General features: G+C 36.3%; 1 protein-coding gene across 1 annotated transcript in view; it reads left to right on the forward strand.

Moving 5' to 3' along the window:
- SLCO1B3 (solute carrier organic anion transporter family member 1B3) overlaps positions 1-24126 on the forward strand; it is a 112894-nt gene extending 88768 nt beyond the window's left edge. Inside the window, exons 13-15 of the mRNA XM_025401663.1 lie at positions 7410-7474; positions 10292-10409; positions 23390-24126. Of these exons, the coding sequence (XP_025257448.1) occupies positions 7410-7474; positions 10292-10409; positions 23390-23633 (427 nt within the window). The 3' untranslated portion in view covers positions 23634-24126. The remainder of the gene's footprint in view (positions 1-7409; positions 7475-10291; positions 10410-23389) is intronic.
- Positions 24127-24360: the final 234 nt, after the last annotated feature.

Here is a 24360-nt window from a genome sequence, read left to right on the forward strand (position 1 = left end):
TTATATTTAAGGTCAGTATTAATTTTTGAGGGTTGTTTCTGTAATATTGTGAATTATTTCTTAATTTTCTTTGCAGTCTCAATTAGGTAATTTTAAAATGAGATCTGTAAGGTTTATACTTTGTATGTTTCCATAATGATAAGTATTGCTCTTTCATTTCTATGTGTTGGAACTCCTTCAAGTCTTTCTTGTAGAGTCAGTCTGTTTGTGACAAATTCCCTTATTTGGGAAGTACTGTTTTTCTTCTTGAATTATGAGTCTTAGTTGAGCAGGATACAAAATTCTTGGTTGTCATTTTTTTTTTTCTTTAAAGACTGATAATAAGACCCTAATTTCTTTTGGCTTGTAAGATTCCTGGTAAGAAGTCTGCTGTTAGTCTGATGAGATTCTCTTAACATGTAATTAGATAGTTCTCTCTTGCCATGTTTAAGATTTTTAAATTTATGTTGACTTTTAGTAGTCTGATGACTGGATGTCTTGTGCAGGTTGTTCTTGCAATGCATCTCCCAGGAATCACCTGAGCTTTTTATATTTGGATGTCTAGATCTGTAGTAAGTCAGGGAAGTTTTTCTGAGTTATTCTTTCAAACAAGTTTCCCACACTTTTACTTTTTCTTCTCCCTCTGGAACATCCATGATTCATAAATTTGGATGCAATACATAACCCCATATGTCTTGAAGGCTCTGTTAGGTTTTTCAATTCATTTTTCTATGTATTCTTCCTACCGAGTTTATTTGAAAGACCTGTCTTCTAACTCTGAAATTGTTTATTCTGCTTGTTCTGGCCTATTCTTAAAGCTTTCAAAGGTACTTTGCAGTCCCTTCAATACATTTTTTTTATTTTCAGAAGTTGTGTCTACTTTTCTTAGTAAAATCTATCTCTTCTTTTATACCCTATCTTATGTTTCTCATTTCCTTTTGATAATTTTTAACTTTCTTTTGGATCTCAAGCTTTACATAATCCCATATTACTTGAAGTTCTTATTTCATGAAGACTTCTTTACAATAAATATTTTGGATTCTTTATCAGCATATCAGAGATTTTATTTAGGTTTGGATTCATTGCTCAAGAGTCACTGTGGTCCTTTGGACCTTTAACATTCTACCTTCTTTATACTTAAAGAATTCTTTCTCTGGTTCTTTCTAACTTAGATAAGCTATCTCTCCTTATTTTGAATTTATTTTGTTTGAATTCATTTTTTTCCATTTGAAAATGTGGCTATAATGTGTGTTGTGTAGGATCTAACAGGCTATATTGAAGAGGATCAAGAGAAAATTCTAGAAAGGGAAGTGCAACAGTCAGCATGGAAAGTTATTTTCAGGTGTAGTGTTATAAAAGAAGCTGACAAAAGGTGTGGTTGTTAGCAAAGTTGTGGGGTAAAATTTCTGTTTATGTTCAATTCTAGACATAATAGCATACTGACATACTGATGAGAATCATCAGTAGAGATGAAGGAAATGACAATGCAGAAAAGAGGGAAAACAATTACAGAGGAAGGTGAAAAGAGATTAACCAAGATACAGAGTTTTTCTTTGTACAAAAAGGGAAATTGTCTATGTGGGTAAAAGACAGATAAATGTGTACCTGTAGTGATGAAGAATATTGAACTTTTTTCTGCTGTTTCTACTTTATTTGTTATAAAAAAGGAATGTAATCAGATGAGAAAGACGAGGAAGAAAAGAAAGAGTCTTTAGATCAGAAAATGTGAACTAGAAATCTTGAAGATTAAAGAAACATACTGACAGGGAAAATGGACTAGTAGGCTATTGGACAATTGCCCTGGAGGCCTCCTGAAGGTCTGTGCTTATGAATTTAAAGTGAACACGGTCAGATGTGTGAATTTTTTCCTTCAGGGATGAAACTCTTTGTATATAGGTTCAGAGAAGGCAGAGGATTAGATGAAAGCATTTTTACTTGTCTAGTACAGTAAAGGATGAGATGAACAAAAATGTACAGAATATATGCAGAAGAGTGATTTATAACATGATTATAAACATCATGATGAGAAAGGAAGTGAAGTGGTAAAACTAGAGATGGCCTGTGAAGAGATCAGGGGAATCATAGCCTGAAGAGCTAGGGCTAGAGCTTCTTGTAACAGATACATGAAAGGGAGTAAATTTAAAATGTAGGAGGTGGTTATAAGGACTAGGATGGCCAAAATGGAGGATTTTAAAAATGGGTACTGATGAACTGACTGTGGGTGGAAGAAATAAGACTTTCCAGAAAAGAGACCAAGAAACTGAAAGGCCATACCACTGGGAGCATAATCTGTATCATCTATATTTCCTAAAATAACTAGGAAAAAGGGCAGAAATAATTTTCACAAAAATTACAGGGAGTCTAGAATGAAAATTGTCAAGAAATGATGAGAGTTGTGATGTGCCAGTCTATAGTTAACTTCAACAAAGAGGTTAGAGAATAGTATGGTAAGGTGGTGCACCTCTTCCTGGAACCTAGAGGTCTTTCAGAGGAAAGACTCAGATCTGGAAGTAGTAAAAATGAAAGATCAGTAAGAACTTCTACATCTCAGGCCCCTTTATATGGAGGTTGTGGAAGGAAAACAGTCCTACGTGAGAGAGTTACATGGAGCGTCATTGGGAGTAAACCAGGCTTTGTTTAGAATAAGAAAGTGAAAGGGCTACAAAGAATGTAGGAACTAAATATTTTGCTGGTAACAAACATGAGTTTCCCTGGGCAAAATGAAAGGGTTTGAGTAATGGAAAAAGAGTAAGCGAGTGAGTGGGATTAAGGGATATAGTAAACCATGTGGAATGAGAGTCTTGGTACCCAGAGAGGACCTCAAAATCTTGACATTCTGCTGGTGATAGGATGTGAGGCATGATGTAAGTTTATGACAAACAAAACATCAATTTAAATGGCCCAAAGAGGATAATGTTTTAGAACTTTTATTAAAAACTACATTTTAGTGGCTTAGCTAGAAAGGATTTGGCTCATATACACAATAAATTAGAACTTTTCTTCAATCTTTTGCAAACAGGAAAACAAGCATTCCCTACCTGTGCTATCTATTGTTAGGGTTTCATTAGGTCTAACTGGAAATTACCTCAAGAAACAGCAGGTCATGATGGTTGATTGTCATTAGAAAGAACAACAGAGGAACAATTTAAATGAAATCTCTTAAATTAAATAATTAAATGAAATAGCACATTTAACTTCTTAGGGTGCTTTTTGTGGTAAATTCATCCTGAGAGAGATCCATCAAAATACAGAGCTACTCAATATCATATGTAAAGCAGGAGTCACACTACAGTGATAAATAACTTACATGATAACCATGCACGGGTGTATGCATGCAAGTGAGGATATGAGTATGAGCATGCAGCAAGAAGTGTGAGTGTGCATTCATGTGAATGTAGAGGTGAGTGTGTGTGATTGTTATTGTATATGAATATTACTGTATCACACACATTCATCATCTCCACTGAACTGTTGAAGATTTCAGGCCCACCCTTAGGAAAATATTCTCCCTATCTGCAAGTTCCCCAAGTCTCCTGCATGCTAACCCTTTCCATGGGTGAAAATAAGGCTCAATAACAAATATCATTTTACCTTGTGTGTGTAGGACAAAGTGTAACTTCTGAAAATCAATTACAGTGAAAAATACCTGTCAGGCAATTGTCAAAAAACTCAACCAGGGGTGAAGTGCAATCTCTCCCTTCCCAAAATCTCCTTTGAGAAATCTGATATTTGAGAGTAATAACTAAATAGATAAGTTAAACTCCCCTTTCTACTGATTTCCTCCTGACCATCTCTTTGTGAAATAAACTTCTTCCTAAATAGCAGGCATGGATTCTGTATTTGTTTGTTTTTATGCTGCTGATAAAGACATATCCGAGACTAGGCAATTTATAAAAGAGAGAGGTTTAATTGGACTTACAGATCCGCATGGCTGGGCAAGCCTCACAATCATGGTGGAAGGCAAGGAGGAGCAAGTCACATCTTACATGGGTGGCAGCAGGCAAAGGGAGCTTGTGCAGGAAAAGTCCACCTTATAAAGCAATCAAATCTCATGAGACTTATTCACTATCATGAGAATAGCATGTGAAAGATCTGCCCCCATGATTCAATTATCTCCCACTGGGTCCCTCCAACAATGTGTGGGAATTATGTGAGTAAAATTCAAGATGAGATTTGGATGGGGACACAGAGTCAAACCATTTCATTCCACCCCTGTCCCCTCCGAATCTCATGTCCTCACATTTCAATACCAATCATTCTTTCCCAACAGTCCCCCAGAGTCTTAACTCATTTCAGCATTAACCCAAAAGTCCACAGTTCAAAGTCTCATCTGAGATAAGGCAAGTCCCTTTCACCCATGAGCCTGTAAAAACAAAAGCAAGATAGTTACTTCCTAGATACAATGGGGGTACAGGCATTGGGTAAATACAGTAAATACAGCCTTTCCAAATGGGAGGAATTGGTTATAACAAAGGGGCTACAGGCCTTATGCAAGTTTGAAATCCAATGGGGCAGTCAAAACTTAAAAGCTCCAAAATGATCTCCTTTGACACCATGTCTCACATTCGGGTCAGGCTGATGCAAGAGGGAGGTTCCTGTAGTCTTGGGCAGCTCCATCCCTGTGGCTTTGCAGGGTACAGACTCCCTCCAGGCTGCCTCCTTGGGTTGGCAGCTTTTCCAGGTGAATGGTGCAAGCTGTTGGTGGATCTACTGACAGCTTCTGGAGTCTGGAGGACGGTGACTTTCTTCTCACAGCTCCACTAGGCAGTGCCCCAGTAGGGACTCTATGGGGGGCTTTGACCCCATGTTTTTCTTCCACACTGCCCTAACAGAGGTTCTCTATGAGCACCTTGCCCCTGAAGCAAATTTCTTCCTGGGCATTCCACACATCCTCTGAAATCTAGGCAGAGGTTCCCAAACCTCAATTATTGACTTTTGTGCACCCACTGGCTCAACATCATGTGGAAGCTGCCAAGGCTTGGGGCTTGCGCCCTGTGAAGGAACAGCCCGAGCTCTACATTGGTCCCTTTCAGCCACAGCTGGAGCAGCTGGGATGCAGGGCACCAAGTACCTAGGCTGCACATAGCACAGGGACCCTGGGCCTGGCTCAGGAAACCATTTATTCTAGGCTTCCAGGCCTTTGATGGGAGGGGCTACCGTGAAGACCTCTCATATGCCCTAAAGACATTTTCCCCATTGTCTTGGGAATTATCATTCAGCTCCTCCTTAGGTATACAAATTTCTGCAGGCGGCTTGAATTTATCCTCAGAAAATGTTTTTCTTTTTTTTCTATCACATTGTCAGGCTGCAAATTTTCCAAACTTTTATGCTCTGCTTCCCTTATAAAACTGAATGCCTTTAACAGCACCCAAGTCGCCTCTTAAATGCTTTGCTGATTAGAAATTTTTTCTGACAGATACCCTAAATCATCTCCCTCCAGTTCAAAGTTCCACAAATCTCTAGAGCAGGGGCAAAATACTGCCAGTCTCTTCAATAAAATATGACAAGGGTCATCTTTGCTCCAGTTCCCAACAAGTTCCTTATCTCCATCTGAGACCACCTCAGCCTGGACCTTATTGTCCATATCACTATCAGGCTTTTAGCCAAAGCCATTCAACAAGTCTCTAGGAAGTTCCAAACTTTCCCACATTTTCCTATCTTCTTTGGAGCCCTCCAAACTGTTCCAGTCTCTGCCTGTTACCCAGTTCTAAGATCACTTCCACATTTTCAGGTATCTTTTTAGCAACGTCCCACTCTGCTGGTACCAATTTACTGTATTAGTTTGTTTTTACACAGCTGATAAAGACATACCTGAGCCTGGGCAATTTACAAAAGAAAGAGGCTTAATCTGACTTACAGTTCCATGTAGCTGGGGAAACCTCACAATCATGGTGGAAGGCAAGGAGGCTCAAGCCACATCACACATGGATGGCAGCAGGCAAAGAGAGTTTGTGCAGGAAAACTCTGACTTATAAAGCCATCAGATCTCGTGAGACTTACTCATTATCATGAGAACAGCACAGAAAAGACCTGCCCCTATGATTCCATTATCTCCCACCGGATCCCTCCCACAACACATGGGTATTATGGGAGTAAAATTCAAGATGAGATTTGGATGGGGACACAGAGCCAAACCATGTCAGATTCATTGTCCTCAGTGTAATTTTGTGCCCTCAGTTGTGCTAACAAAGTGCTGCTGTCCTTTGTCAAAGCTGAGCCAAAACACACTTTCCATTTATTGTCTCTCCTAATGTATAACTATTCTGTTTAACTTTTAATGTATTCGGTTTAACTTGATTTTTGTCTTTTAAAATTTTATAAGCTCTATTGAATTCTTTTCAGAATCTCAATAAAAGGCAGCTCTCTGGCAAGGTATAGAGGCAAATGTGTGTACATGAAACTGAGGTTTAGAGTACTAGTTCATTGTATTGGATTCTTATAATATATGAGATAAGCATTATCATGCCTACTTAGCAAACAAGGAAACTGAGGCCAAGAGAGATTAAGTGATACACTACTACAAGTCACTTGGATGAGATAAAGCATTATTTCTCTATTTACTTTCAGGAATATTAACTAGCATGGTATCTTTTAATGGGGCTTAGTGAATGTTTCTTGATTGATGGCAGTTACTCAGCCCTCTGAAAAAAACCATCCAACACTTCGAGGAAAAAAACACCCTTTTTATCAGTTAATTCAATATTTCAGTAAAAGTTGGTTATTTGAGCCACAGTCATCCCCCTCGTCCCAACCCACCTCCTTTACTAATGAAAGATAATTTCATTTCACTTGGTAGGTACTAAGTTATCGCAGGGATGGTAGCATCATCAGTTTATTGAACACAGAAAAATGGAATTGTAGAAATGTAAGAGTGAGTGAATTTCCAAGTGAGGATACAAATATGCTCTGTATCTTTAATATGACAGTTAAATACATTAGATGCTACAACACAGAAAAGTTTTTTGACCCTTCTGGTAATTTACAAATCATATTAGTAAGCTATTCTGTTAACATTGATGACAGAAGTAAGGTGGTAAAAAGAGGTCTCCTAAGAATTACTCCTGGATAAAAGTATATAATCTTTTAATATGAGCTACCTTGACTAAATAGTCCACACAAAATCATTTTCTTCATCAGCATAATAAAGTCTATTCTGACCACTTTCTTACAGGATTTTCATAGGGATCAAATGTGAACATATGTGTTAAACTGTCTTGAAATCATAAAGCATTGAAGAAATAAGGAAATTATGATCACTCAGGTGTTTACCTTTTAAAACAGTTGAAAATGTAACTTTATATAATGTGGGAAATCCACTTAAGAGTGTTCATTCTACCAGGGAGAGGAAGGATAGTGATGAATGTTTTAATATTAACTCAGTTTGATTTTTTAATGACATGTATTATTTCTTTGCCTTTGTCATATTTCAGGATTGTTCAACCTGAATTGAAAGCACTTGCAATGGGTTTTCATTCAATGGTTATAAGAACACTAGGTATGACAAATATATAGATTACACATTTTAACATATAAATATTAATGTTAAATCTTAAAGACTGAATGCAATTAATTTTCCACTCTAAGACTGTATAAAAAGGAGTAAGTACGAATCATTTCTATTTTGTGATAAATGAAAATAAAAAGGAACAGGAAAATTGAGTGACCTAAAAGATAATTTGATTGTTAATTCTAGTTAGAGTCTATCTGTTAAGAGCAAGGAATCATCATGTTTATATTATACTCTTTCTAACAGAAACAGAAAGATAGGTGGTCTCTGAGGCTTTCCTTCTTTCAGAAAAATAAGAATATTTCTCCCAGGTATAGGCAGAGTGGAGGACCTTCCTTCCAAATGCAGACATTACTTAGGACAGCCCTAAAGTAGCTTGGGAGCCCTGGGAATCTGGTCAGGCTAAGGTTGTCTAAAACAACAGAAGGTGACATTAACTGTGCCATTTCCCACTGCCTGGTCCTGTATGGCTGGACAGCTAACCATTAGCAGGAGTTAATGCAAAAGGGAATGAGAATTCATACTCTAGAACTAGGCATATTGGATTAAGAGGATGTCCTGAATAAAAGAAAGCTCAGAAAATTGTGGTTTATGGTGGCAAAGGGTAGGATTGTAGACTCCAGAGGCTGAAGGCCTATTTCTAAATATTCAAAAGTGACGAGAAAAGATTTAGGAAATGACCCTTTATCCCTTATTGCCATTTGCCTTTTTTACTGAACAGATACTTGTTGTTAAATAATGTCTAGTCTAACCTCTGTGAGTTGCTCCTTTGTAAGAATTATAAACATTGTGTGCATCATTCATCTAGGGATTGGTACAGAGGACTGATTATGGCCTGTAAGTAACCACAGATGGCAGAAGGAAAAGGAAGTGGGAGGGGTCAGTTTCTGGGACCCTCGCAAGCAAGGGAAAAAGTATAACTCTGTGGGCAAATTACCGTGAAGAAGTTGTACATGAAGTGTATTTGGTGGGAAAGTCACAGATCCAGAAAGGTAAAAGGAAATATAAAAAGAATAGGAGAGAGAAGATGAAGATGCTGCAGGGTTCCATTGGCTCTATCTCAGCATTCCCTTTCTGGGTCCTTAATCTTCCAGCCTCTGTAATCTTGGCAGTTCTCTACCTCCACATTCAGAGAAGATATCTCGCTCCTAGAACCTGGGCCACAGAGGCTGGAAACAGCATCTGGGTAGTTAGGACTCCTTCTGATATGTTGAAATGAGATTATGACAATAGAAGAAATTGTTTTAGCAACATAACATAGAAAAAAATGAATTTTGCCATTCTAATTGTGAACAGCCAATTTTGTTATGTCCAATATATGGTACAATGGACCCTAAATGCTTCTGTGGGAAACATCCACACTTAGTAGCAAACTTCCAATTCATGAACAGTTGTCTTAAATATGATATATGTGTAAACGGTAGAAGACCTATATAGTGTATTAAACTAAAAGAGATATTTAGAAAACAGGTTATCAGAAGATTTACAATTCTAATAAGACAAAGTTTGTTACTTAAAACATTTACTTCATTAAGTTTGTTTAAACCAGTGGCATAACGTGAAGAAAGTAAATTGTTGGCATCTTTTCTTTATTTTTCAAAGGGTCGCTGTGATTTTTTGAAATCTGCAAATTTCTCACCCATTATTTCAGGACCAGTTTGCTTCAGATGCATTGGCCTCAGACAACATGCCCTTGTGATTCTACTATTTCTCAGTCTCAGAAAATTGAGAATGATTAAACGTAAAAAGAATCGGTGAAACATTCATGTGTCAATCACTGTCATTTTTTGTGACAAAACAAAATCTGAAAAGTATGAATCACAAAACAGAACAAGAACAAAGTGAAATCTTGTATGCTTCATTTCTGCCATCTGAACGATAGCTCTCTACTATGATGGCCCTCAAAATTTTGAACAAATTACCTATTCTTAAAACTAGGAGTTAATCTCAGAATTTATACTTCTCCTATAAATAACATATGTATCCCTGGAATGCTGCACATTCATCGAAATCAGGCACTACAGATAAAAAATTGACTGGACAGACCACTGAAAATATATGTATCGTTGTGCACTAAAGACCACTGACAGAAACAAAATTTAGCAACAGAGACCCTAACCTGCAGCCTAGCCTGCTTTAGGAGATATTAAAAAGTGCATGAAATCGATGGAGAGAAAATGCTTGATCGTGGGCTCTAATAGCATTAAGAAAGAGAGAATTGGGCTCTGAGCCCAGAAAGAAGTGAAATTGGCCAATAGCTGAGCACTGTTTGAAGCTGGGCCTGAACTTCTCTGGGGAGGGAATCCCCGTGGAAGCATTTACTTTTTTATTATCTTAAAATAGTATTAAAATCTCCTGCCTTTACAGCAGTTGAGGTGAGAGCTTTTCCTTTTCTCCTAAAGTTATAATTTAACTCTCAGTAATCCAGCCATTCTTGCCTAAGAAAAATTCCATATGAACCAACATAACTTTCATGTTTTACTAACAACATTCCCCTTTTTACCAATCCGGCTTCAGTTAATTTGTATTGTAGGAAGAACAGAGTATACAGGTGTATAATACTCTTTCTTCCCTCTGTATATAGGGAGAGAAGAGTAGATCAAATACATCTGTGACATTACCATATGATTTAAGCCGTTGCGATTTCTAATAATTTTGATTCTTGGGTGGATGGAGGCCAAAACAATGGAATAATTTTCCAAAACTTTAAACTTGTATTAATCCAAAATGTATCAGTGTAGACGATCACCCAGTTACATTTGAAACCTTTCACTTGGATTGATATCTTTTTATCTCATGTTGCAGGAGGAATTCTAGCTCCAATATATTTTGGGGCTCTGATTGATAAAACATGTATGAGGTGGTCCACCACCAGCTGTGGAGCACGAGGGGCTTGTAGGATATATAATTCCGTATTTTTTGGGTAAGTTGTCATAAACACATTTCATTAATAGATTTTTTTTCTATGTTAATGTCTAAGATACAGCATTTTTAGTGTGATCATAATATTAATAATGACAGCTACCATTTAGTGAACCATTACTTTGTACTCACTATTGTATCAAGCATTCTGGTATCTCATTTTAATACTCATAGAAACTGTAGGAAATGTATATATTTCTCCTTTTTCCTTAAATATGAAGAAAACAAGATTGAAGAATAATGAGCAACTTGTCCAAAATTGCACAAGTAAACGAAATACAGCTAGGATTTGTACTTGAATCTCTTGATTACAAAGCTCTCTCCCACTGGTTTCTCCAGGAAGACACAGAATGACCAGCTGCAGCTCTGGTTATATGGTAATTGAGGGAAAAAAATGGAAAAAAAAAGTTTCAATACTCTTCTATTCATAGGCAGAAGTATCCTGCAAGTGACATTAAAATAACTAGATTATCTAGAAGAAAAAAAAAGCTGCTGCAATTGTACCTTACCTCTTATAGAAACATTAATGTGTAATTTATGTACTGACCCAATATATAAATTTGATTCCTGAAACTGTAAGTATTAGAACTACTCATAGTAGAATTTCTTTTAATTATCTAGGAAGAATAAATGTGTTTGTAAGTATGACCCAAATGCTTCAACGTATAATAGAAAAATAATGGTGAAAGGATTTACATTGCTTTGTATATATACCCAATAATAGGATTGATGGGTTGAATGGTAATTCTGTTTTATGTTCTTTGAGAAATCGTCAGACTGCTTTCTACAATGACAGAACTAATTTATATTCCCACCAGCAGTGTATAAGCATCCCCTTTTCTCCACTACGTCTTCAGTATATTATTTTTGACCCCTTAAAAACAGCCATTCTGACTGGTGTGTGATGGTATCTGATTGTAGTTTTGGTTTGTAAATCTCTAATAATCAGTGATGTTGAAACCTAAGTGAACTAATGCATGAAGAGAAAACCAAATATCGTGGCCAGGCACAGTGGCTCACACCTGTAATCCCAGCTCTTTGGGAGGCCGAGGGTGGGCGGATCACGAAGTCAGGAGATCCAGACCATCCTGGCTAACACGGTGAAACCCCGTCTCTACTAAAAAATACAAAAAATTAGCTGGGCGTGGTGGTGGGTGCCTGTATTCCCAGCTACTCGGGAGGCTGAGGCAGGAGAATGACATGAACCCGGGAAGTGGAGCTTGCAGTGAGCTGAGGTCGCGCCACTGCACTCCTGCCTGGGCGACAGAGCGAGACTCCGTCACAAAAAAAGAAAAAAAAGAAAACCAAATATCGCATGTTGTCCCTTGTAAGTGGGAGCTAAACATTAAGTACATATGGACCCAAAGTAGGGAACAATAGACACTGGAGCCTACTTGTGGATGGAGAGTGACAGGAGGGTGAAGAAACAAAACTACCTGTAAGTGACTATGCTTATTTAAAAAAGAAGAAAGAACAAGAACAGATAATAAAATATTTTAAAATCTGCATCACACAATGTATTTTAAGCAAAGTTCAACAGCAGGGGTAAATTAGAAGAGTTTGTAATTCAGACACAGACACAGCCAAATGTCCTATGTATATAAGGATCTCTTAAAAATCTACAAAAACAGGCTGGGTGCAGTGGCTCACAACTGTAAGCGTAGCACTTTGGGAGGCTGAGGCAGGCAGATCACTTGAGACCAGGAGTTTGAGACCAGCCTGACTAACATGGTGAAACCTTATCTCTAGTAAAAATACAAAAAAAATTAGCTGGGCATTCTGGTACATGCCTGTAATCCTAGTTATTTGGGAGGCTGAGGTAGGACAATTGCTTGAACCCGGGAGGTGGAGGTGGCAGTGAGCTGAGATCACCAACTGCACACTCCAGCCTGGGCGACAGAGCAGGCAGGACTCCATCTCAAAAAAAAAAAAAAAATCAATGCAAACATCAAATGCTAGCAATAATGGAAAACAACAGGAACTTCCTTTCATTGCTGGAGGTCATGTAAAATGGTACTGGAGTGTTGGAAGACAGAGTGAAATTTTCTTACAAAGCAAATAGAGTTATTGTATGATTAAGCAATCATACTCCCAGATATTTACATAAATTAGTTGGAGACATGTCCACACAAAAACCTGTACCCGAATATAAAAAAGTGGAAGCATTGAAGATGTCCTTCAGTAAGTAAATGGATAACTAAACTGTTACATTCATATAGTGGAATATTAGTAATCAATGTATTAGTCTATTCTCACACTGCTATGAAGAGCTTCCTGAGACTGGGTAATTCATGAAGAAAAAAGGTTTAATTAACTCACAGTTCCACAGGCTTAACAAGAAGCATGACTGGGAGGCCTCAGAAAACTCACAATCATGGCAGAAGCCTAAAAGGAAGCAAGGCATGTCTTCTCCTAGTGACAGGAGAGAGTGAGGGAGAGAGCAAAGGGGGAAGTGCCACACACTTCTAAACCATCAGACCTCATGAGAACTCACTCACTGTCTTGAAACTCTTGCTTTCTACATACTCATAAGCCCAACACCATGTGAAAGGCACAAAAACTTGGGGCTTGCATCCTCTGAAGTCATGGCCCAAGCTGTACCTTGACTCCTCTTAGCCATGGCTGGAGCTGTAGTCAGTGGGAAATAAGGTGCCATCTCCCAAGGTTGCACGCCTGACCTACAAAACCATTTAACCCTCCTAGGCCTCCAGACTGGTGATGGGAGGGGCCTCCGTGAAGATGTCTAAAATGTTCTGTAGATATTTTCCCCACTGTCTTGGCTATTAACATTTGGATCCTCTTTACATATGCAAATTTCTAGAGCAGGCTTGATTTTATCCTCAGAAAATGAGTTTTTTTTTTTTCCTACCACTTTTATGCTCTGCTTCTCTTTTAAATATAAGTTCCAGTTTCAGATAATCTCTTTGTTCACGCATATGAGTAAACACTTTTAGAAACAGCCAGGTCACATCTTGAATGCTTTGCTGCTTAGATATTTCTTCCACCAGATACCCTAAATCATCTCTCTCAAGTTGAAAGTTCCACAGATCTCTAGAGCAGGGACAAAATGCCACCAGTCTCTTAGCTAAAGCATGGCAAGAGTGACCTTTACTCCAGTTCCCCATAAGTCCTCATCTCCATCTGAGACAATCCTGAACTTCATTGTCCATATCACTAAGATCATTTTGGTCAAAACCATTCAACAGTCTCTAGGAAGTTCCAATCTTTCCCACATCTTCTGTCTTCTTCTGAGCACTCCTAACTGTTTCAGCCTCTGCTCGTTACTCAGTTCCAAGTTGCCTCCACATTTTCCCGTATCCTTACAGCAATGCCCCACTCCGGGTACCAATATTCTCTATTAGTCTGCCTCAGAAAATTTACACTCATGGTGGAAGAGGGAAGCAAGTCATGTCTTCTCATTACAACAGAGGAGAGAAAAGTGTGCAATGGGAAGGGATGCACACTTCTAAACCATCAGATCTGGTGAGAACTCACTCTCCATCATGAGAAAAGCAAATGGGAAATCCACTCCCATGATTAAATTGCCTCCCACCAGGCCCCTTCTCCAATATAACATGGAATTTTGGCAGGGACACAAATCCAAACTACATCAATCAATAAAAAGAAATGAGCTATCAGCCTATAAAAAGCAAAAAATGAAACTTAAACTCATATAGCTAAATAAAAAAAAAAGCTTCAGATTGTATAATTTCAACCGTGTGATCTTGTAAAAAAGGCAAAACAATGGGCAACAAAAATCAGTAGTTTCTTGGGGCTCAGTGTGGAGAAGGCAGGCCTAGCACAAGAGATTTTTGGGGCAGTGAAACTATTCTATATGATATTGTAATACTGGATCATGACATTTTGCATTTGCCAAACCCGTAGAACTTTACAACATAAAAAGTGAACTCTAATGTAAAATATGCGTTTAACAATGTATCAATATTTCTTCATCAATTGTAACAAATGTGCTATACTAATACAAGACATTAATGATAGGAGAAACTGTGTACATGTTGGTCAGGGAGATCTCCATACTTTCTATACAGTTTTCTGGTAAAACTAAAATTGCCATAAAATATAAAGACAAAAAATCATGAAACATTTTTCAAAGAAGATGTCACTAGTGGTTATGAAACATAAAAAGATTGCAGTTCTGTTATTATCAATTATGTTATAATTGCAGTTCTGTTATCAATGAATAGGAACATGAACATCATCTTGATAATAAAGGAATTATAATTAAAAATCACCCAGATTGTCAACAATAAAAAATGTTGCTTGAAGACTGTGTTGGCAAAGTATGTAACTTTGAGCCAGCAGCAATACTTCTAGGAATTTATCCTACAGATATCTATACTCCCAAAATACTGAAAACAAAGTAAGAACCAATCAAGAAGATATCAATTAAATTAATAATGTGCATGCAGGCAAATGAATATTCTGAGTTCTTCAAAAAAGGAAAAATCTTTTTACTTACTAATATGGAAGCCAATTTGCAATATATTGATATATTCACAAATATATTATGTGAAAAAAGGAAGCATTACATGAAAAATGTGTGTGTAATATGCAATTATTTATGTAAAGTGGGGAATGTTTCTTAGTTCAGGTTAGATCTCTGGTGAAAACTCCCTAGATCAAATGTACTAGAAGAACTTTCTTCTACTTAACGTGTATGTTCACTGTCTAACATCCCCAACAAGTAATGATCCAGCTTTTTCTGGAATTATAGTAAAGCAGCATTCACCAGCCCACAAACATTCTCTTAAATTTAAAATAATTATAGAAAATCTTTCCCTAAATGGGAGATTTATTTCCTCCCGCCTTCCCTTCCCCCCCCCTCCCTCCCTCCCTTTCCTTCCTTCCTTCCTTCCTTCCTTCCTTCCTTCCTTCCATCCATCCTTTTTTTTTTGAGACGGAGCCCCACTCCGTCACCCAGGCTGGAGTGCAGTGGCGAAATCTCAGCTCACTGCAACCTCTGACTCCTGGGTTCAAGCAATTCTCTTGCCTCAGCCTCCTGAGCAGCTGGGATTACAGGCGCCTGCCACCACATGGGCTAATTATTTTGTATCTCTACTAGATGGGGTTTCGCCATGTTGGCCAGGCTGGTCTCAAACTCCTGACCTCGGGTGATCCGTCGACCTCAGCCTCCCAGTGTGCTGGGATTACAGTCATGAGCCACCGTGCCCGACTGGAAGATTTTATTTCTATTTATAAAAGTATGGAAAGAAATAACAAAGCAAAACTTAATAAATTTACTTCAAGAAAATATTTATTTTAATTGAAATCATAATTCATTTTAAGGACAATTGGCAAGATGCTCCCCAGAATCTCCCCAAAGCAATAATCACCAAGTCCAAGCATCAACATAACATTTTGAGATAGCGTTACTTTAGTTACGTTAGTTTCAGTATGAAAAGACCACTAAAACATTGTTTTAAAAGCTGTACTAGTTCTTTTTTCTTCAGTGAAGGTTTAGGTAAAAGTAAAAGGAAATGAAAAGTGAAATTTTAAAAAAGGGCAGTTCATTTGCCAGTGAATACACTGAAAGTTAAATGATTATCTTACTATTCTTTATAGATTTTATTTTTTAGAATAGTTTCAGAATCACAGTAAAACTGAGGAGAAAGCACAGAGATTTCCTATATCTTGCCTGCTCCCATACATGCATAGCCTTCCGCATTATCAATATCTCCCATCAGGATGGTACATTTGTTACAATTGAAACAACAGATTGACACATCTTTATCACTCAGGATCCACAGTTTACACCAGGTTTCACATTTAGCGTTGAACTTTCTATAGGTTTGGATGAATGTAAAATGATACATATCCACCACTCCACTATCATAAAAAGTAGTTTTGCTGCCTTAAAAATCCTCTGTATTCTGCCTGTTCATCCCCCCTTTCCCACTAATCCCTGGATCCCTGGAACCAATAGTCTTTTTACTACTTCCATAATTTTGTCTGTTTCAAATCATATAGTTGGAATTATACATTCTGTTGCCTTTTCAGAGTAGCTTCTTTAACTCAGTAATATGCACTTAAGTTTCCTCTAGTTGTTTGTATTGCTTGATAGGTTATTTCTTTTCAGCACTGAACAATAATTGATTGTCTCGATACACCACAGTTTATACATTTGCCTACTGAAGGACATCTTGATTGCTTCCAGGTTTGGGAAATTATAAATAAAAGTTAAAAGACATTCGTGTGCCCATTTTTGTGTAGATACAGGTTTCAAATTCTTTGTGTCAACACCAAAGTGCAATTACTTGATCATACAGTAAAAATAAGTGTAGTTTTATAAGAAACTGTCAGACTGGCTTCAAAAGTGGTTGTATCATTTTACATTTGCACCGACAATGAATGACAGTTTCTGTTGCTCCACTTCCTTATACACATCCCATGTTTCGGGTTCTGGATTTTGGTCATTCTAATAGGTATGTAGTGGCATCTCATTGTTGTTTAAATTTGCATTTCCTTGATGACATAAGATGTGAAGCATCTTCTTATATGCTTATTTGCCACCTCTCTATTTTTGGGGGGAGGTATGTGTTAAAGTCTTTGGCCTACTTGTTAACTGTTTAATTGTTGAATTTCGAGAGTTCCTAATATTTTTGAAAACAGTTATTGAATATGCCTTTTGAAAATATTTTCTCTCAGTCTGTGGCCTCTGATTCTCATCTTATCCTTTTGACAGTGTCTCTTACTTTCTCAGAGCAGAATTTTTTTTTGGTTTGTTTTTTGTTTTTGGAAATGGATCTTGCTCTGTTGCCCAAACAGGAGTGCAGTGGCACCTTCTCAGCTCACTGTAGCCTTGAACTCCTGGGTTCAGGCGATCCTCTCACCTTAGCCTCCTATTGACGTAATCTTGTGATTATTTTTCTTAGTTAGTCTATTAATATAATGAATTATATAAATGATTTATGAATGTTAAACTACTCTTGCAAACTTGAGATATATGCCTGGATAACTGTTCTATTCAGAAGTTTTAAATTTTAATGAAGTCCTCCTTATCAATAAGTTCTTTCATGGATTGTGCTTTTGCTGTTGCATCTGAAAAGCCATAGCCAAATCCTAGGCTGCTTTCTCCTGTGTTACCTCCTAGGAGTTTTATAGTTTTGCATTTTACATTTTAGTTTGTGATTCATTTTGGGTTAATTTTTGTGCAGCCTAAATTCATTATTTTACATGTGGATATCTAGTTGTTCCAGCACCATTTGTTGAAAATACTGTATTTTCTCCATTGTAATGCCTTCATTTTTTTCTAAAGATCCATCGACTGTATTTAAGTGGGTCTATTTCTTGGCTATTTATTCTTTCCACTTACCTATTTGTATTACCAAAGTCACACTGTCTTGGTTGCTGTAGCTTCATAGTAAGTCGAGGTCAGGTAGTATCAGTCCTATTATTTTGTTCTTCTACTTAAGTATTGTCTTGGCTATTTAGCATCTTTTGCCTCTTCACATAAACTTTAGAATTAGTTTGTCAATATCCAAAAAATAACTTATAGAGATTTTGATTGGGGTTGCACTGAATCTGTGTATCAAGTTGGGGCAAACTGACATCTTGACAATATTGAGTCTTCCGATACTGTAAATGAACATGGAATATCACTTCATTTTTAATACTTCTTTGGTTTCTTTCATCAGAGTTTTATAGTTTTCTGCCTATACCCTTTGTATATATTTTGCTAAATTTATACCCAATGTTTCATTTTTGGGAGTGCTAATGTAAATACTAATGTGTTTTTAATTTCAAATTCTACTTGTTTATTGCGGATTTATAGGAAAACTTTTCACTTTGGCATATTAATCTTATATTCTACAACCTTATTATAATGGCTTATTACTTCCAGTGGTGTTTTCGTCTATTATTTGAGATTTTCTACATATAAATGTGCAAACAAAGGTAGTTTCATTCCTTCCCTTCAATCTGTATACATATCATTCCCTTTTCACTTTTTTTTTTAATCACATGGACTTTCTGTGTACCATGTTGAAAATCAGTGGTGAAAAGGGACATTCTTGGCTTGTTCCAACATTATCAGGAATGCTCTGAGTTCTTCACCATCAAGTAAAAAATGTGTACAATTTTTGGTGTATTTGTTTTTAATCAGGTTGATAAAATTCTCCTCTATTCCTAATTTAATGAAAGTTTTTGTTCACAAATGGATACTTGATTTTGTCAAATGCATTTTCTGCATCTATTGATGTGATCATGTGATTTTTTTTCTTCTTTAGCCTGTTAATATAATAAATTATATAATTGATTTTTGAATGTTGAACCAGTCTTGTAAACCTGAAATACATTCCACTTGGCTGTGGTGCCTAATTTGTTAATGCAACATCAAATTCAATTAGCTATTTTTGAGAACTTCTGCACCTATATTTGTGAGATGTATTGCTCTGTAGTTTTCTTTTCTTGTAATGTTTGTGTGCTTTGGGTATTAGGATGATGCTGACCTCATAGGAGACAGGAACTATTCCTGCTGCTTCTATTCCTCTGTAGGAAATTGTAATGAATTGGTATAAATTCTTACTTAAGTGTTTTATAGAATTCACCCATGAACCCATCTTGGTTTGGTGTTTTCTGCTTTAGAAAATTATCATCAATTCATTTCTTTGACAGATGTAGACCTATTCAGATGATCTATTTCTTCTTGTGTGAATTTAGGTAGATTGTATCTTTCAAGGAATTGGTCCATTTCTTTCAGGTTATTAAAATTGGGGACATGGTGTTGTTTGTGATATTACCTTTGGGTCTTTTTAAGGTCAGTGGGGTCTACAGTGATGTTCCATCTTTGATTTCTGGTATTAGTAAATTGTGTCCTCCTTTCTGTCTAAATTAGCCTGGCAAGGGACTCATCAATTTTACTAACTTTTTTCAGAGAAACAGCTTCTGTTTTTGTTGATTTTCTCTCTTCATGTCCCATTTTAAATTTCACTGTGCCCTACTTTTACTATTTATTATCTTCATATTACTTTGGATTCAATTTGCTCTTCTTTTTCTAGTTTGCTAAGGTAAAAGATTAAATGATTGATTTAAGATATTCTTCATTTATCTCTAAGCCTGCTTTTACTGCATCCATAATATTGGATGTTATAATTTTATTTTCACTTAATTCAAACTATTTTTAAATTTCTCATGAGATTTCGTCTTGACCCACATGTTTCCTAGAAGTGTATTGCTTAATCTTCACAGATTTTGAGACTTTCCAATGATCTTCTTGCTATTGACTTCTAGTTTAATTCCACTGTGGTTTAAGGATAGATATTGCATGATTTTCATTCTTTCAAATTTCTTTTATATTTATTTATTTATTTACTTATTTTTCAGACAGTCTTGCTCTGTTACCAAAGCTGGAGTACAGTGGTACGATCTCGCTCACTGCAACCTCTGCTTCCTGGGTTCAAACGATTCTCATACCTTGGCCTTCTGAGTAGCAGGGATCACAGGTGTGTGCTATCACGCCTGGCTAATTTTTTTCTTTCTTTTTTTTTTTTTTTTGTATTTTGTATTTTCTGTTTTAGATGGAGTTTCGCTGTTGTCGCCCAGGCTGGAGTGCGATCTCAGTTCACTGCAACCTCAACCTCCTGGGTTCAAGTGATTCTCCTACCTCAGCCTCCTGAGTAGCTGGGATTACAGGCACGTGCCCCCACACCCAGCTAATTTTTGTATTTTTAGTAGAGATGGGGTTTCACCATGTTGGCCAGGATGGTCTCAATCTCTTGACCTCGTGATCCACCCACCTCAACCTCCCAAAGTGTTGGGATTACAGGTGTGAGTCACTGCACCCAGCCATTTTTTTTTTTTTTTTTTTTTTTTTGTATTTTTTAGAGACAGGGTTTCACCATGTTGTTCACCATGTTGATCAGTCTGGTGTCAAATTCTTGACCTCAAGTGACCTGCCTGCCTTGACCTCCCAAAGTGCTGGGATTACAGTCCTGAGTTACCACACCTGGCCTTAAATTTCTTAAGATACCTTTTATAGCCCAGAATGTAGTTTATCTTGGTGAATATTCTATATGAGCCTGGGAAGACTTTGTAGTCTGTTGCTGTTTGATGTAGTAGGTTACATCTGTTATACTGTTGATTGATAGTGTTGTTGAGTTTTCAACTATGTCTGATCAAATTTTGCCCGGTGAATCTGACCTTTTCTGATAGAGGCATGTTGAAGTCTCCAACGTAATTGTGGGTTCATTTACATTAAGTATCCACTTAACATTGTCCATAGATTCTTAGAAACTGATTTTAAGCAAAACAATATACTATGTACCATAGTAACTATTTTTTATACCAGTTATCTAAGGTGAAATTGGCTTCATTATACAATACATAATTTTACTCAAAATTATAATTTCCAAGAACCTGTAGACAACATTAAGTGAAGACTTACTGCATTTCTCTTTGCAGCTCTATCATTTTCTCCTCACATATTTAGACACTCCATTTTTACATGCTTACATGTTAAGTATTGTTCTGTTTTGTAAAAGGATAATAGGATAACTGATTCCTTTGTTATTATGTAAAGACTTTTTTATCCTTCATAAATTTCCTTGCTTTGAAGTCTGCTCTGTTTGAAATTAAAATAGGTACTCCCACTTTCTTTTGATTAATGTTATCAGTGTATATCTTCCTCAGTCTAATTACTTTTAATCTGTATGTCTTCATATTTAAAGTGAGTTTCTTATAGACTACATATAGTTTGGTTCTTGGTTTTAATCCTATAACAATCTTATTACTATCTTTTGAGATGGGATCTCACTCTGCTACCCAGGCTGTAGAGCAGTGGCTTGAACATGGCTCACTGTAGCCTCAACCTCCTGGGCTCAAGAGATCCTTCTGCCTTAGCCTCCCATGTAGCTGGGAACACAGGCATGAACTAACATGCCTGGCTAATTTTTTGATTTTTTTTTTTTTTAGAGATGAGCAACTTTGTTCCCCAGTCTGGACTCAAACTCCTGGACTCACTTGATTCTCCCATCTTGGCCCCCCAGAGTGCTGGGATTACAGGCATGAGCCACCATGCCTGGCTTATTTTGGTCTTTTAGTTGGTGTATTTATATCATTAACATTCAAAGTGATTACTGATATAAATTAAAGAATACTGACCATATTTGTTACTGTTTTCTATTTGCTGTCCTTGTTCTTTGATCCTATTTTTGTATTCCACTCTTTGTCTTCCCATTTTGTTTTAATTGAGCATTTTATATAATTCCATTTTCTCTCATTTCTTAACTTATTAGTTGTACTTTTTAAATAAAAATTTCAGTGGTTTTCCTAGCATTTGCAATATATGTTTAAAACTAATCCAAGTTTATATTTTAGTAACACTTTATTAGTTCACAGATTATGAGTACCCTTATAATACCAAAATAACCCTAATTCTTCTTTCCTACCCATTGTATCACTGCTGTCGTTTACTCTACTTATCTGTAAGCAAACATACACATATGAATAAGTATGTATATTATATATAATTAAACACATGGTTTCTATTATTGTTTTGAACAGTTTTCTATTAAATCAATTTAGAATAAAATTTTTTTATTTAACCTTAACTGATTTCTTCTCTGATGTTCTTCCTTCTTTATGTATATCCAAGTTTCTGACCTATATCCTTTTCCTTCTCTCTAACAAACTTTTTTAACATTTCTTGCAAGGAGGGTATACTGGCAAAACAGTCCCTCAATTTTTGTTTGTGTGATGGTGTCTTGATTTTGACTTAACTTTTGAAAGATAATTTCACATGGTACAGAATTTTTAAGTTGGTGTTTTATTTTTCTTAACAGTTTAAATATTTCACTTCACTCTCTTCTTGCTTGTATGGGTTCTGAAGAGAAGTCTGATGTAATCTTTTCTACTCTGTAAACCAGGTTTGCTTTTCCTTTGTTTCTTTCAGGATGTTTTCTTCATCTCTGATTTTCCAGACTTTGAAAATAATAAACCTATGCATAGTTTTTCTGGCATTTATCCTTCTTGGTGTTTTCTGAGCTTCCTGGATCTGAGGTTTGGTGTCTGACATTAATTCGATAAAAATTCTCCGTACTTATTATTTGAAATATTTCTTTTGTTCCTTTCATTTTCCCCTTCAAGTATTTCTATTATAAACACTTATGTAATCTTTCCAAAGTTCTTGGTTATTCTGTTTTTTTCTTTCGTCTTATTTTTCTTTGTTTTTTTTTTTTAACTGAGATAAACTTAGAGAATGTTTCCTCAGCAGTGCTCTGTCTAATAATAAATCCATCAAGGCATTTATCATTTCTGTTACAGTTTTCTTATCCTTACTGTTTCGTTTTGGTTCTTAGAATTTTTATCTCTTTACTTACATTGCTAATCTTTCTTACATGCTGTCTACATTATCCATTAGATTGTTTAACAAATTAATCATAGTTGTTTTAAATTTCCATCCCTGATATTCCTTGATATATCTGGATCTGGTTTTAAGTCTTATTCTTTCCAGACTATGTTTATTGCCTTTTAGTATGTAACTTGCAAATTTTTCTTGACAGCCGCACAAAATGTATTGGGTAAAAGGAATTGCTGTATATAAGCCTTTATTAATGGGGTGTAAGGTGCTGAAGAAAAAGTAACATTCTATAGTTCTATGATAATGTCTCAATCTTTTAGTGAGGCTGTATCTCTGGACTGTGAACTTGAAACATGCTTCTCAGTTTCTGTCTCCCACTCCTTAGGTAGAATGAGATGGCTTGAGAGGGCTGGAGTTACATATTTTCCTCCCTCCCAAAGGAAGGCTAGAGACAGCTGGGGTTTAGTTTCTGTAGCTTCATTTTTTTTTAAATAATAGAAAAATATTTTATGCCCCAATGAAAAGAATAAATAGAATTTTTCTCTGAATATTTGTATGTGTAACTTGTTTTTCTTTCTTTTAAGGTATGCATACAGGAGAGAAAAAATGTAAGATGTTTTACACATTTAAAATAATAATCTACTCTCTTTTTTCTCTTTTCACAGAAGGGTCTACTTGGGCTTATCTACGGCTTTAAGATTCTCAGCACTTGTTTTATATATTGTATTCATTTTTGTTATGAAGAAAAAATTTCAAGGAAAGGATACCAAGGCATCGGACAATGAAAGAAAAGTAATGGATGAAGCAAACTTAGAATTCTTAAATAACGGTGAACATTTTGTACCTTCTGCTGGAGCAGACAGTAAAACATGTAATTTGGACATGCAAGACAATGCTGCTGCCAAATAACATTGTATTGATTCATTAAGATGTTATTTTTGAGGTGTTCCTGGTCTTTTCACTGACAATTCCAACATTATTTACTTGCAGTGGACCAATGGAAAAGCCTATGAATTTAAATAAACTATAAAAAATGGGAGTTCCCATGGTTAGGATATAGCTATGCCTTTATGGTTAAGCTTAGAATATATGATCCATAAAAATTTAAAGTGAGAGGCATGGTTAGTATGTAATACAATAAAAAGTAATTGTTTTGTAGTTGTAACTGCTAATAAAACCAGTGACTAGAATATAAGGGAGGTAAAAGGGAGAAGATAGAATAATAGCCTAAATAAAGAGAAAAGCCTGATGCCTAAAAAAAAAAAGAAAGAAAGAAAGAAAGAAACACTTTAGATGTATTACTTTGGCCAAAATCTAGCCTGGATTTATGCTATAATGATATATATTTTTCATGTTAAGTTGTATATTTTTCAGAAATTACAAATATTATTAATTTAAAATTTGAATTTGTATTTGACTAACAACCTCGATGGATCTTCTTCCAACCTCCCCTTAAAATCCTGCAGGAGAATTGTGAGACAATATATTATAATACGTATTAAGTTTCTACTGGACCCATGGAAGTAGATAAGAAAAACTGACTTTAACTTGAGAAAGCAAAACCTATTGATAAGATGTGCCTTCATTGCATCTGTCTGTTCTCTGGAAGAAGCAAAATCTGTGTTACTCTCTTGCA

The sequence above is a fragment of the Theropithecus gelada genome, chromosome 11 (genome assembly GCF_003255815.1).
Source record: "Theropithecus gelada isolate Dixy chromosome 11, Tgel_1.0, whole genome shotgun sequence".
Lineage (NCBI taxonomy): Eukaryota > Metazoa > Chordata > Mammalia > Primates > Cercopithecidae > Theropithecus > Theropithecus gelada.